Source organism: Terrapene carolina, unplaced genomic scaffold, assembly GCF_002925995.2.
Source record: "Terrapene carolina triunguis isolate 2854851 unplaced genomic scaffold, T_m_triunguis-2.0 Scaffold31, whole genome shotgun sequence".
NCBI lineage: Eukaryota > Metazoa > Chordata > Testudines > Emydidae > Terrapene > Terrapene triunguis.
The window spans coordinates 9896685-9911426 of NW_020664382.1; the positions used below are offsets into that span (position 1 = coordinate 9896685).

A 14742-nucleotide genomic window follows, 5' to 3' on the forward strand; every position below is an offset into this window, starting at 1 on the left:
GGAGAAAAGAGGCAAAGAAAATGGCACCATAGAATTTTTTTTAATTTATTGTTATGTACTATGTATTTCTACAGCACCACAGATACAAACAGGAATAAACACTAAAGATTCCTGTCCCAAGGAGATTGCAATCTAAAGCCCCATTGCTTCAAAGATATATGCACCTGCTTAAATTTATGTAGTGAGTTTACTTCACAGGGACTACTCAGTGCATAAAGTTAAGTAGGTGTGTAAATCTTTGTGGGATTGGGGCCTAAGACCCCAGTCCTGCAAACTGATCAGCTCGGGCAGACCCCTGTGCCCATGCAGACACACTGTGACTTCAGTGAGGCACCACACAGGCCATGTACATTGGCTTACAGGTTGGGGGCTTACATCAGACATAATGAAGCTGAGAACCCGAAGGGGAGCCCCAGGAAGTGATGCAATTTGATTTATTTTTTGGCACATAGGTTGGTAGTTCTGAAGAGCAGGAACACATGGCAAAGGAATGAGCTTTGCAGTGGAAGGCTAAGCAAATGAAGTCCGTCCCAAGGGACATGAAGGAAGTGACTAAGGTTACCTGGCTCACTGGTGGAGGTGGGGAGTACTTCAAGCATAGTAAATTGTTTATGAAAAAATAACCACTGAGTCAAAAAAACAAGAGGAGCCAAAGGGTGCACTACAGTGGGCTAAAGTGGCATAGAGTGCAGGGAGGAGACAAGTGATAGGAAAGATGCTCTGCAAAGAATTGAAAGTGAAGGCAAACAGCATGAAGTGGACTGTGGAAAGAAACAGGGAACTGAGTAGGGCTCTGCCTTGGGTCAGAGCTGTGAGGAAGGAAGCAGCACAGCGTGTTGAATGGATTGGAGAGGGAAACGATCAGAGGTCAGAGAGGATGTGGCTACTGTAGTCAAAGGAGAGATAACCATGGTGTGAACCAAAGTTTTGGCTGTGATGACAAAATAAGAAGTGGATTTTGAAGCTTTTGTAGAAGAAGAGAGAATGAATGGTGGTTATGAGACAGTCTTGTTATGAAATGCAGATGAAAGAAGCAGCAGCAAGACATTGAGACTTCCATCAAAAGGCAGTTGAAGCAGAGATGGGGATCTATATCCAGGTTGTTAACTCATGCTGCAGGGTAGATCTGTACCTAAAGCATGGCATTTGATATTCTCAGTAGCCTTATTGGAAAGTCCTATATAACTTTATAGGGATGAAATGAATAAATTAAACAAGTTCTACAGAAATTATTCTGAAAACCTATAAAACTTAATGGAGAACAATATCTTCCCTCTAGAGACGTTTAAACCGTGCCATAGAATTTGATAGGAAATATATAAATCTCATTTAAGGCATATAGGATTTCCCATAAGAGCAGAAACCAAAGCCAAAAATCACTTAACTCGCTATGGAAGTAATCCCAATATCTACAATTCGTTAGCTTTTTATTATCCTTACAATAAGACAGTTGAGACTTGGTAGCTCATACTGGAAGAGGCATGGATATTTGTGGATGGATGATGGAGAGGTGGAGGTAGGGTGTTGTTAAAAGGGTAATGAGCTACAGGGGGCACATGAATTATGAATCACCAGTCTTTCAAACAATATTTAAAAACAACATCATCATCATCATCATCATCATCATAACATGTAACATTAAATTCATCTATGTACAAACCAAGGCTCTGCTACTGCAATGCAGCGGATGAATTTTGACCCAAATATTGGGTGGACAAAGAGCTACTTGACTAGACACTCAGCCCCTTCACCTCCTCCCCAGTATGCTACAATATACGTTTAAAGCCCATGTTTGCACCCACTGACCAATATAATGAAAGAGCTTGTACATAAGAAAGTTTTTATAAAGCAAAAATACAGACCTACGTGTGTGTGTGTGTGTGTGTGTGTTATTGAAATGGTTATAAAAATTTTCACTTACTAAAATAATGTCAAATTTTGAGAAAATGTGTTTAAAATATAAAAATTGGGTTTAATTTTGAACCTAGAGAAATGGAAACAACTTACACATTTTGAATTTTTTCAGAATTTTATTTTTTGACCAACCCTACTTACTGGCCAACTCTTCTAAAGTTAAATATAGCAGGAATAATTTTGGGGAAGCTCTGTGTCCTGAGATATACAAGAGGTTAGATATATTTGGTATAACAGCCTCTTTTTATATGTCATTGCTTACCTGCTAAGGTTAAGTCTTTAACATTAATTTGCAATTTACTCTTTTGACTTAATCATAATGATGTAGCTTTTACTGCTAGACAAATTCTGACTAATTTTGTAGCTACTCATTTTAAATTATCTCTTTTCCCACACTTTTTTGTTATTACATTGTTTATGGAATGTGCTTGTATTTTTAATAAGATTTTGGATACCCAGAAAATGTTTTATGAAGTTTTCTATAGTCACTTCAGCTACGTGGTGGTCATAGCAGCAAAATAACTAATTCAGTTCTTATAGAAGAGCTAAAACTGTGTGCCACAGTAGTAAGCACTCTAACTGCTATGATAAATATGAAAAGATATTTCATTAAAATAAGTAGTATATGCCATTTTAAAGAACCTTCCTTGGCTAAAGTATGTCTAAGTATTAGGGGCTTTAACCAGCTCACAATTTATCCAGACTTCATGATTGCACAGGACCCAGTAAGCCACATATAGTATGGCAGCTTCACAGCCCATCAGCCAACTCAGAAGCCTGGTTGTTGCATGGTGCAAGGACAAAATCCTGCTCTGTGCTTAGCAGCATGGGAAATCATATAAAATGAGCTCCGCAGCTTCTCCTTAATGCTGCTCACTATCCTAGCACACATCTTCTCGGGGGGGGGGGGGGGGGGAGAACAGCCTGCAGGCATTACTTTAACCCCCACCCCTAGTATGGCTCTAGTAGGAAGGGAGGTTGGGAGAGAAGGGGAATGGAACTCAGACCTTTTAATTATTTTTAAGATTAAAAACTCTACCATTTCAGTACTCATCCCCCAGTCACTGGTTGGTAGGTGGAAGCCTGGTCCCACTTGTCTAAGACCTGGTATACACTTAAAAATTAGACTGACCTAGCTATGTCCCTCAGGGTTGTGAACAATTTTGCGACCTGAGCACCAGAATTAGGTTGACCTAAACCTCAGTGTAGACTCAAGTAGGTCGATGAAAGCATTTTTCTGCTAACCTAGTTACAGCCTCTCTGAGAGGTGGAACAACAACATTGGCAAAAAAACCCCTTTCTTTTGCTGTAGGAATTGTCTACACCAGGGATCGGCAACTTTTGGCACGTGGCCTGCCAGGGAAAGCCCCTGGCGGGCCGGCCCGGTTTGTTTACTTGCCGCGTCCGCAGGTTCGGCCGATGGGGGCAGCGTCCGCAGGTTCGGCTCCCACTGGCCGCGGTTCGCCGCTCCAGGCCAATGGGGGCTGCGGGAAGCAGCGCCAGCACATCCCTCGGCCCATGCACAATGGCACAACTTAAGTAGCTTTGGCGCTACTCCCACTCCTATTGGAGGAATTCCCATGATTAAGTGTGGCTCTTTTCTTCTAGATCACTATCTGGGCTTGGAAGCAAGGGAAAGAGATGTTCAGATCCATGATCCCCTTCTCTCTTACTGAACTTAAAGAGACAGTCAACCAGGAAGACTTCCTTTTCTGGTCACATGGCTCCTTTAAAATGTTTCCTCTAGCTAAATTAGATCAGTCAGCTGGGCAAAATCCTATCCCTGATTTTAAGCCATCAGCCAAAACACTGAGCATGCTCAGTGCATCTCACCATGTCTTTCACAAGTACCTTAATGCCATATATCATTTGAATGGCGCAGGTTTAGGAAGCAATATAAGACAGCATTAGATGGCTGTATCTATGTGAATAGTACCCCACTGGAAAAGTGAGCACCTTCTGTGGCTGTGCATGCTGGGTGCATTGAGGAGGCTCTACATCCAGCAGACTCAGAGTCAGGGAGAGATTGGGCAGATCCTTAGAGGCTAAATTATAATTTGAGATATGAGGCCTTACATACGTAATTTGAAAAAATCCTTTATGTTGTGTCAACTACCATCTTTGCTGACACTCATGAGACTGAAGCAGGGACTTCCAGAACTAAGAGCATTAGCCTCCACAACTTGGGTTAAAGAGCTAGGCACTGTAACTGGTGGCTGTACAGCATTCATCCTCTGTGGATCAAGCACACAGGGAAACATGTACCACACACTGGTCAGCGGGTTATAGTGACACTTGGGTCACTTACGTAAGAGGACAGTTATTTGTTCAAAGTTTTAACAATGTGTATGATGGCACAAAGTGGAATAATTGGATACAAGAGTTATTTTCTAATTGAAGTATTTTATAGAATATAGCATTATCTCTAAACGTATGTACATTTGGAGCCAAATTCTACACTCAATTATAGCTAAGTGCATATTCAGAGAAGGGTAAACTCCATGGATTGCAGTCAAGTTACTCAAATCCTCCAGTGTAAATCTAAAATAGCTTGATTTAAGTTGGTGGAGTTACTGTACTCTGGATTTACACAGTATGGTTCTCTCATTCTATATTATCGTAAGAACATTTAGCATTGAGGGGATGTGGGTGAGATGTATTTAATAAGGCTTATTTTTATAACCTGGGGAAATAGAGTGGTGATAATACATCTAATTATTTGATTAATGAGTAACTTAATGCTCATGACATTGAATAATAGCACTGGCAATGAATAAGCAATATGTAAGCAAGCATTGATAATGCTCTGTCAATGTATTTTATTCCTAACTTACCATACCCCTATCATAGAAATGTAGAGTTGGAAGGGACCTTGAGAAGTCATCATGTCCAGCCCCCTATGCTGACGCAGGACCAAAGAAAACTAGACCATTCCTGGCAGACATTTGCCCAACCTGTTTTTAAAAACCTCCAGTGACGGGGATTCCACAACCTCCCTTGGAAGCCTGTTCCAGAGCTTAATTACCCTCATAGTTAAAAAAATAACTTTCTAATATCTAACCTAAATCTCCCTTGCTGCAGATTAAACCCATTGCTTCTTGTCCTACCTTCAGTGAACATGGAGAACAGTTCATCATGGTTCTTTTTTGTAACAGCCCTTAACATATTTGAAAACTGTTATCAGGTCCTCCCTCAGTCTTCTTTTCTCAAGACTAAACATACCGCTGACTGGTCTGTATGTCTCCAGTCTTCTTTGTTCCCCCTTTTTTAAAGATAGGTTCTCTGTTTGCCCTTCTCCAGTCTTCTGGGGACCTCATCCATCCTCCAGAAGTTCTCAAAGATAACTGTGGTTCTGAGATTTCTTCAGCTAGTTATTTAAGTACCCTAGCATGAATTTAATCAAGCCCTGCTGACTTGAATATATCTAACTGATCTAAACATTCTTCAACTTGTTCTTTCCTTATTTTGGCTTGCATTCCTTCCCTCTTGCTTTTAATATTAATTGTGTGATATATCTGGTCACCATTAAACTTTTTAGTGAAGACTGAAGGAAAATAGGCATTAAACACATCAGCCTTCTGGATGCCATCAGTTATTAGCTCTCCTTCCCTTGTTAGGTGTAACTTGTTTTGCGCCTTGGCCTTTCTGATTTTGTTCCCACATTTGTGCTATTCTTTTCTACTCCTCCTTAGCAATTTATCCGTTTCCCCTTTTTGTAGAATTCCTTTTTGAAATCATTAAAGAGCTGCAGATGGAGCCATATTGGCCTCTTCCTATGCTTTCTTCACATCAGGATAGTTTGAAGTTGTGCCTTAAATATTGTCTCCTTGAGAAACTGCCAGCTCTCCTGAGCTCCTTTTTCCCTTAGATTTTTCTTCCATGGGACCTTACATACCAGTTCTCTGAGTTTGTTAAAGTCTGCTTTTTTGAAGTCCATTGTCCTTATTCTGCTGCTCTCATTCCTTCCTTTCCTTAAAATGATGAAATCATCATGATCACCTTCACCCAAATTGCCTTCCAAATTCAATTTCTCTACCATTTCCTCCCTGGTGGTCAGAATCAAATCTAAAATGGCTCTCTCCCTTGTTACTTCCTCCACTTTCTGGACCACAAATTGTCCCCAATATATTCCAAGAATTCATTGGAAATTTTGTGTTTTGCCATATTAGTTTTTCCAGAAATGTCTGGGTAGTTAAAGTCTCTCGCCCCCCCCCCCCCCCCCCCCCTTGTGCAGAGGTTGCCAACAGTACTAAATTATAAGGTGCTTTGGTAAGGTGGTCAAATGTCTGTTAGGAGCTGTGGTACAATGAAACCACCATGTTTGTTTTCAGTAATAAGGCCCGAGGTGGTGTGCAGAGGTGAGAAGTCACTGTGTTGATCCACTGCACCCCAGTTACTAAACATATTTTGTCTATTGAAATTTAACAAGGCTTACAACACATTTCAAGAGCTACGCTCGCAGTAGTGCAAACTTACACGTGGATTGCTTAAAGTACTTGGGTGATTTCAGTGGGCCCACATTTTCATCCCTGTGCTTTACATATCACAGCAACGTAGGGACATTCTTAGTCTTATTTTTATAGCGTTCTTTTAGAGAAATGTCACAAGAACTTTTTGAAATTTCCTGACATTTCATTTTGTCCTTTAATAAGTAAAGTACTATATGAAACTGCTAGAAAGAGGGGATTTTTTAGAATAAATAAGCAAATTAATCATAATGAAAGCTTCCTGATTAGCAGGTAGTGGCTGATTAATGGCACAGGCTTCCCCATAAAACTTGACAGTAAGGTTGATTTGCCATTGCCCTGTGTAGTTATTTTACAATAGTGCAAAGCGGGCGTGAAATGTTGCAGTTCAGATGTGGTAGCCATTTCCCCTCACTTTGCACTGATTTAAATAACTACAAAAGGTGCAAGCTGCTGATGAATCAGGCCAAGAGGGCCTATAACCTGACTTGAAAGGACTATCTTTATGAATGATAGGAGAGTTCAGTCTTCATGCACATTCGTGGCCTGAAACAAAACCTGTTGAATTCAAAGATAATCCTTCCATTGGTTTCAATTGTCTTTGGATTTGGCCCTCAAAGTCATTGGACACTTTGCTGAGATTACAAAACAGGGTACTGAATAGTGCCAGTTGTGGTTGAGATTTTGGGGATGGACAAATGTGTCGTCTGGGAACTACACAGAGAAGACCAAACTAATTTCAGGTGCGCTATCAAATAGACACCAGATATGTAACAACAATTTCATTCACCACTGATCGGGGCTGGGTGGTGATTTAGAGGTGAAAGGATCTTTATTTCATTACAAATTCTCAAGCCATCCAGTCCCCAGCAACAGAAATTAAAAGTACTGTAGTTTAAAAAAAAAAACACCTCTGGAAAAACTGGTCACCTATGGCACCCACTCAATTATAAAAGTCTTAAGCAGCACCTCAGTGCATTCATAAGAGCCTCCTTTGACATTGTCTAAAGAAACCGTGCACTAAATGTAGCCGGGATATAAGAATGTAGCTTAATGGGAATCCATTAAAATTAGTGGATTAATTTGTTGTCCTTTTGATTCTGCAACACTCTGTCAGTTTAATGTTACTGGCAATTGCAACTACAACTCAGAAAAGCCTCATCTATTCCTCATGGATACATTTACCTATTGCTCATAAAGCTGTTTTCCAGCTGAAGACCATACTAATTTAACATTTTAAGTACTGCCATCAAAGGTCAACAGAATAATCTTGGCAAATTCAACACGTAATCTCTCATATCTGGCCAGTGATCCTTCTCTTAAGAAGGGTTTTACCTAAAGAATAGGTTTATACAGGACTGGATGACTCACGGGATTAGCAAGGTGGGTGCAGAGTCTTTCATCTGTATTTGTTCAAATTCATCACTCATTGCATAGTTGGTCAGAGATGGACATGAAATAGCAGTCTCAGTCTAGTTTCTTGTGGGCAGATGTCTAGATATTAACCCCTCACAATAACACTCATGGTTCCCATTAACTCTGTCTTTCCTCTTGTTTGGTATGGTCACTTGCTCTGTCTTTCTCTTTGGGGCAAGGATCAGATCTACCTATCTGTAAATATTGGATCTAGTACAAAGGGCTCCAAATGTGACTGGGGCCTTTGGGTGGAACCATATTATTAGTAACAGGTAGGAGTCCCAGTGGGACCAGGACCCATTGTGATAGGTTTTGTACAAACACAGAACAAAAAGATGGTCCCCCGCCCCAAAGACCTTATAGTCGAAATAATTATGAATAGTTGTCCATCTCTGCGGAGAAATTCAGGACTGAATTGACATAAAGGTTGTACTGCTCTCTTGCCTCAAAAGTGGTCCCTCCAGCTCAGAGGGGAAGTATGTAGCTGCGATGGTGTAAGAAAACTTTAGTGACTGCTTGCTGGATTGTATATGTCCCGAAAATAAAGACTGAAATAAATTGTCTCCATTCACAAGGACTACATGCACTTTAATAATAAAATGTAGTAGTTGCAAACGAAGATTACTATACAACTGTTGAAAAAGGGTACCAAAAAGTAATTATAGTGCACTCTCCTTTATTGGGAAGTTCATTTGGGAACCAATTTAACCATAAAATGGAGATAATAATGCTTACTCACTTTGTAAAGTGCTTTGAGATTGTGGATGAAAAACATCCTATTTAGCTGTCTATTTCAGGGTGGGTTTTTTTTTATATAACACATCACTATAGTATGTAGGTGCTATAGAACTGCCAAGTTTTATCATTTTTAATGACTACAAGGGCTGATGATTATTACTGCGTAAGATTTAGACCCTAGTGAGTACCATGTGAGCAGAGGGGTCGGACTGCGTAGAGCTCATTGCAGCAACAGGGCCCAAATCTGAATAGAACAAGCAGGGGCGGCTCTATGTATTTTGCCACCCCAAGCATGGCAGTCAGGCAGCCTTCGGTGCCACACCTGCGGGCAGTCCGGTGGTCACGCGGATTCGGCGGCATGCCTGCGGGAGGTCCGCCGGTCCCAGGCCTTCGGCATACCCGCCGCCGAATTACCCCCGAAGCCGCGGGACCGGCGGACCTCCCGCAGGCATGCCGCCAAAGGCAGCCAGACGGCTGCCCTCATGGCAACCGGCAGGCCACCCCCTGCGGCTTGCGGCCCCAGGCACGAGCTTGGTGCGCTGGTGCCTGGAGCCGCCCCTGAGAACAAGAGTAAAATCACATTCATTATTAGGAAAGTATAGCATGTTATACTGCGAACTGACATTCTGTAATTCGCACTTCAGCTATTTATGAATACTTACTCTCTCACTTTGAAAAGCAATGCCATTATTTTTTTTAAATTCAAAAAGCATTAAATTGATTAAGCTTTATTTTTTCATTTCTTGACTGCAGTTCTTTGTTTGTGCGTAGTCCACCTAATATCCTTCATTATAGACCTGATTCTAAGCCTATTGACTTCAGTGGGAGTCTTTCCATTGACTTCAGTGGATTTATTTGATTGGGGTGCAGACTTTGGTCGATAAAAATTCCTACTGGAGCTCACTTTTTCCATCTCAATACTTATTTACTCTTTGTTGTCCAAGGCAGCATTGTAGACTGACTTTTGAAATCATTATAGTTAGTAGGTATTTGTATATACTGCCAATGGTGTTCAAGTTAAATTACATGGGATTTAATATTTCTATGAAGTGCAGTGCTACTATGGAAAGTGATTTCATTAACAAGGCATTCTAGAGTTCCATGTTCCTTCTATCTCAATGACTCAAACGTGAATCAATTTACAAGTAAAATGATGCTTGTTCTAGCTCCAGTGTCAACTTGGGATCTTGAAAGTCAAACTTGTTTCTTTTCTTCTTGTGTATAATCACCAGGAATAAATATCTGTAAGCCAAATTAAGCCCTTAGTGACATCTGTGGGAAAACTCTTGCTGTCAACGGGTTTGCTCATGTGTAACTGACTACAACTTGTGCATCAACAGAACTGTTTATGAACAAGGAACAGATTCTACCTTGCTCATCTTCGTTGTTTTGATTCTGTAGGGCTAAAAGGACTAAAAAGCAAGAAAAACTTATTTTTGTCACGCTAATCCACAAATATCATTCTGAACACACACAGGGAGAAAATCTGATGATCCACTTTTCAGAATGGAACTGTACTTTAAGGGTTTGTGTAGTGTAGCATTTTCTTACTCAGTGAACCAGGAGATGATATGTTCACTAGGTTGTTCTCTCCATTCTGCCTCTAAAGTCTGGATTCACAAAGAGATTTAGGTGTTGTAATGCTCAGCATCATACTACCTAACTTTTAGGTGCCTAGAAAAATCACTGGAATCCACAAAGCCTGAGTCCAGGCTACCTATACATTGTATGGAGAGAAATATGTGCCTAAGAATGGCATCCACAAAAGCTAGTACGCTAGATGGCCCCCCATTTAAGCTGCCCAATAGCAGATGCCAATCAGAGGTCTGTTTTAAGCCCCACCCCTCTCAGGGAATTTGCTGCATAAGTGCAGGCTGGAGGGAGGTGTCTACTTCTGCTTGAGATCCAGCCATGAGCCCTCTCCTGGAGCTAGGCATCTAAGTTATTTTTTTTTTTGCAAGAAATGCCAGAGGCGGCAGCAGTGGTACCATCTCTCATCTTATAAGTTTTAGCCCAATAGTTAGAGCACTCACCCCCGATCTGGGAGACATGGATTTATTTCCCCCTTCTGTCTGATGGGAAGAAAGAATGTGAAGGCGTCTCCCACCTCTCAGGAGAGTGCTCTATCCACCGAGCAATGGGATATTCAGATGTGGGTACCTGTCAGTCTTTCCGATTCAAGCTGTTTCACTTTGTATAAATGCTTAAATAGCAATTGTGCCAGAGAGAGAGTGAGTCTGTTGCCTGGTGATTGGGCACTCAGATGGGAGGTCCAGGGTCCATTCCCCCTGCTCCAATGACTATTTATTTATACAAAGCAGAACAGCTCCAGTAAGAGAGTGAGGGAGCCCCACATCAAAGCATCCCGTATGTCAGCGGTTAGAGCACTCTGAGAGGTGGAAGACCTCCTGTTCAAATCCTTTCTCCCGACCAGGCAGAGAAGGGAACTGAATCAAGGTCTCCCATATTAGTGACTACTATTGGGCTAAAAGTTATAAAGGAGGCGGTGGCACTATCACCGGCCTGGTGTGCATCCTAATCCAGTAGGAGTGCTCAGAGCATGCCTACCAAATTGGGCCCCACAGTTGAGAGACACAGGGCAGCATCTATCTCACCTGGTTTGAGGATCCTGCTGGGGCTCAGGTATCTGGGCACCTACAGTGAGGCATTGTGCACACGCCCCGTGACAGAAACTTAGGTGCCTGGGAGGAAATTTAGGCACCAAAGGATTTTAGGTGTATACGGAATTAGGTGGCAACCAAGCCGGGGTTTTGAGGATCTCAGTGGCACCTACATTTTGAACTAACTTCTCATTTAAATGCCTAAGTCCTTTCGTGGATCTGGGCCTAAATGTCTTAGTATCTTATGGACCTAAGTGTCTTATGCAGATTGCATCTCACGCTTCTGCTTTTAGACACTGGAATGGGAATGCTGTGTTCATCAAAGCCTCATGTTTGCTTTTCTCTCTCAAGGCTAAATTGAAACCATACATAATAAACTGTTTTAATGTAAATATTTATATATGTAAATTTTGAAAATGTAAATGTTCTTGCTTTTATATTGACTTAATAAAATTAATTGATTGTGGACTTTTTTGTCGGGGACCAAATGAATTAGAGGATTTATAAAGGAATATAGCACCAGGGACTGAATTGGCATAGAGAGGAAACTACCTCAGGCCCAGAACTGAGTCAGACTGGGTCACATTGGCAGGATGTCATGGCAAAGTTTGCATTTTTGCTGTCATACACAAATATGATCTATAAAGGACATCAATCTCCAGGACTGTCAATTTGCCTCCTTTCACAAGCAATAAATTAGCATAAGAAATTTAAAAAAAAATCTCCTGAAATATAAATTCAATGAAGTGATTAAATGAAATACTTAACTTCTGGCTCATTTTTAGCAGTTGGAAGTGGATCAGCCATCTTGGATGCACACTGACCTATTGTTATTATTTACCAGCAATTTTAAGAGTATGGGTTCTTTTCTATTTGTACCAAGGAATTGCGCTAGCAGACAATTGGTATATAGAGGCCTTGTCTACACAAGAGAATTTGGGCATGTTAAAGAATGTTATTAGCCCTGGTATGCCAAACAGCTATACAAACATTTGTTATAAATATTCTAAAGATACTATTTATAACACTTATGTTAGCCTTGCTGAGAGCAGGTCTGAATAATGTTTATTTTGAGCCTGTGCTACCACGTTGATGTAGATGAGAAACTAGCTCTCATGTCATAATTAGTTCTCCCAACATGATCCCAGAGAATAAAATGCACTCGAGCCACTTTACTGTACTGTGACAGGTTTCAGTGGAAGCCGTGTTAGTCTGTATCAGAAAAAAAACAAGGAGTCCTTGTGGCACCTTAGAGACTAACACATTTATTTGGGCATAAGCTTTCGTGGGGTAGAGCCCACTTCATCAGATGCATGAAGTAAAAAATACAGGAGCAGGTATAAATACATTAAATAAATTTGTTAGTCTCTAAGGTGCCAAAAGGACTCCATTTTTTTTACTGTACTGTGTGGGTGGATGTGGAGATAAATGCAAAAGAAATAGAATTGAGAGTGTGGAACATCCCATTACACATGGGCCAATACTAACATTTTAATTATATATGAGCCAATTCTCCAGGATAGGAGAGGCACTAGTTTGGTATCATAGCTGCAGTAGTAGCCAATTCCTGAAGTCTCAAAGGAAGGGTAGCCCTACCCCCATTCCTGTAATGCACTAGGATGAGAACCCCTCCGATATTTTATGGGACGTCCTTTGGCTCTTTTATTTAATTGATTTGCCACATAAGTAAGGAAATACTGAATCAAACCTTTGAAGAACAACACTAAACAATATCACTGTTCATTAAACCTTGCTTTCAGTGTAGAATTCAGCTTGAAGAAACCTAGGCTTTTTAACAAAAGCTTAATCACAAAGCGAAAGAAAGAAAGAAAGAAAAAGTTCTCCTTTTATATTGTCCTAAGACTGCACTGATTTGCACACCTGAAATAAAAATCATGGATGTGGCTTCTTGTTTGAGACTTTGCCTGTTAAAACAAGAAATTAAATGTTCAGAAGGTTCTCCACCCCAGGCCTGTGTTTTTGCACTTGAAACACAGGTAAGGAAATACTAGGAAGAATTTATTATGTGCCTTTGTATCTCAAATGCAGCAGTGAAAAGAATATTTTCCTTTTGCAAACAGACTTGGACAGATTGTAGAAACCTGTTAAATATTGATTCTGTTAAGGCTGAGCTTCAAATTAAAATTAATTTCACTTGTACATGTAAAGAGTTTTGTGAATTGATTTAAAAAAAGATGTATTGAAATGTATTAAAACTAATAAGTACCATTTTAAACATTAAATTGAAGTTTATGATGATTGCATTGTAGAGCTGGGGGCAGTAGAAATGTACACTTGAGAGAAAAAACATGTGATATGTTAAGGGAAATGGTTTCCCTAAAGAGTCTTAAAATAAAGAGTTGTCCCTTATTTTTCATGTGGTTTTCCATTATTTCCATCTGACAAAGGTAATCACCCTCTAATGCACCCTAACCAGTAGACCAATTTAATGACATGGGCAGAAAAAGAATTCCTTCCTCAACTCACAAAGGTAATCAGCTTGTGTTTAAACAAAGCTTAATTACCACTGAAACACTGTCTCAGTTTGCATAGCTTCAGACTGTATTAGCACTTGAAGTTACTCCAGATCCATTTTTTATTTATGTATTTATTTATTTATTTGCACTATTTGCTTTGGCGACCTCCTGCAGAATTTAATGCAAGTTGACTATGTGTTATTTAAAGAATCATTTCTTCTTCTGTCAAGTTTACTGCCATACACATTCACTGAGTGTCTTTTTCTCCCATTATAAGGAATGTCAAATCAGTATTCTCTCCCCTTCATTTGGTATGCCTCAATCACATTCCCTCCAAGGCATCTCCATTCCAGACTAAACAACAGCACACTTCTTTTAACACCACCCCCACATCCCAAATATCTAGCCAGTTTTCCCTTCCCTGAACTTTTTCAATCTTTGTTCTCTTTCTTGAGGAGAGGTAATGAAAATCTTTAGTTTTAATCAAAAATCACATATGTTCCTTCTTAAGAAAAGTGCAGTTTTCATTGTAGTCAATGTAAACTGCATTCTATAGTTCCAAGTTGATCTTGTGCTCTTCAAAAGACAGTGAAATAACCTTAATCACTGAAAGCCCCTACTACAAGGTCAACTCAGGCTATTTCTTATTTAGAATGTCAATTTCACCCTTTGACTTTCTTTTTCAACAGATTCTTTCCATGGGAATGATGACCGAATACTATCACTACTTTTTTACAACACTGGTAAGAAATACTGAGTTTTGATAATAACATTGGTTCTCCTATTTCAGTGAAGACAGCTGAAATCTTGCATCTCCCTCTGAGTTTTGAGTGTCACTATTACAGATGAAAAACACTAGAAAATTACTAAGTATTATTATTACTGCAGGAGCCAGTATTTTGTGGTGGTGATGTCCTGAAGAATCTATCAGAATTGGCAGAACTGGCCAACATTTTCCCACCACTAATTCTTACTGTGCTCCATAAAAATAATTAAAATTAAATGCCCATTAACAAAATCACATTTGAGGAAGTTCAGTGTGTAGAGATGAGTCCAAATAATTAAGTTCAGATTTGGCAGAGGAGTGGGGGTTAGGTATAGGGTTTTGAG

At 40.2% G+C, this 14742-nt stretch overlaps 1 protein-coding gene across 1 annotated transcript in view; it reads left to right on the forward strand.

Moving 5' to 3' along the window:
• The window catches only part of LOC112105901 (glutamate receptor ionotropic, kainate 1), a 218572-nt gene that overhangs the window by 122396 nt on the left and 81434 nt on the right, over positions 1-14742 (forward strand). Inside the window, exon 4 of the mRNA XM_029911584.1 lies at positions 14322-14375. Coding sequence (XP_029767444.1) covers positions 14322-14375 — 54 coding nt within the window. The remainder of the gene's footprint in view (positions 1-14321; positions 14376-14742) is intronic.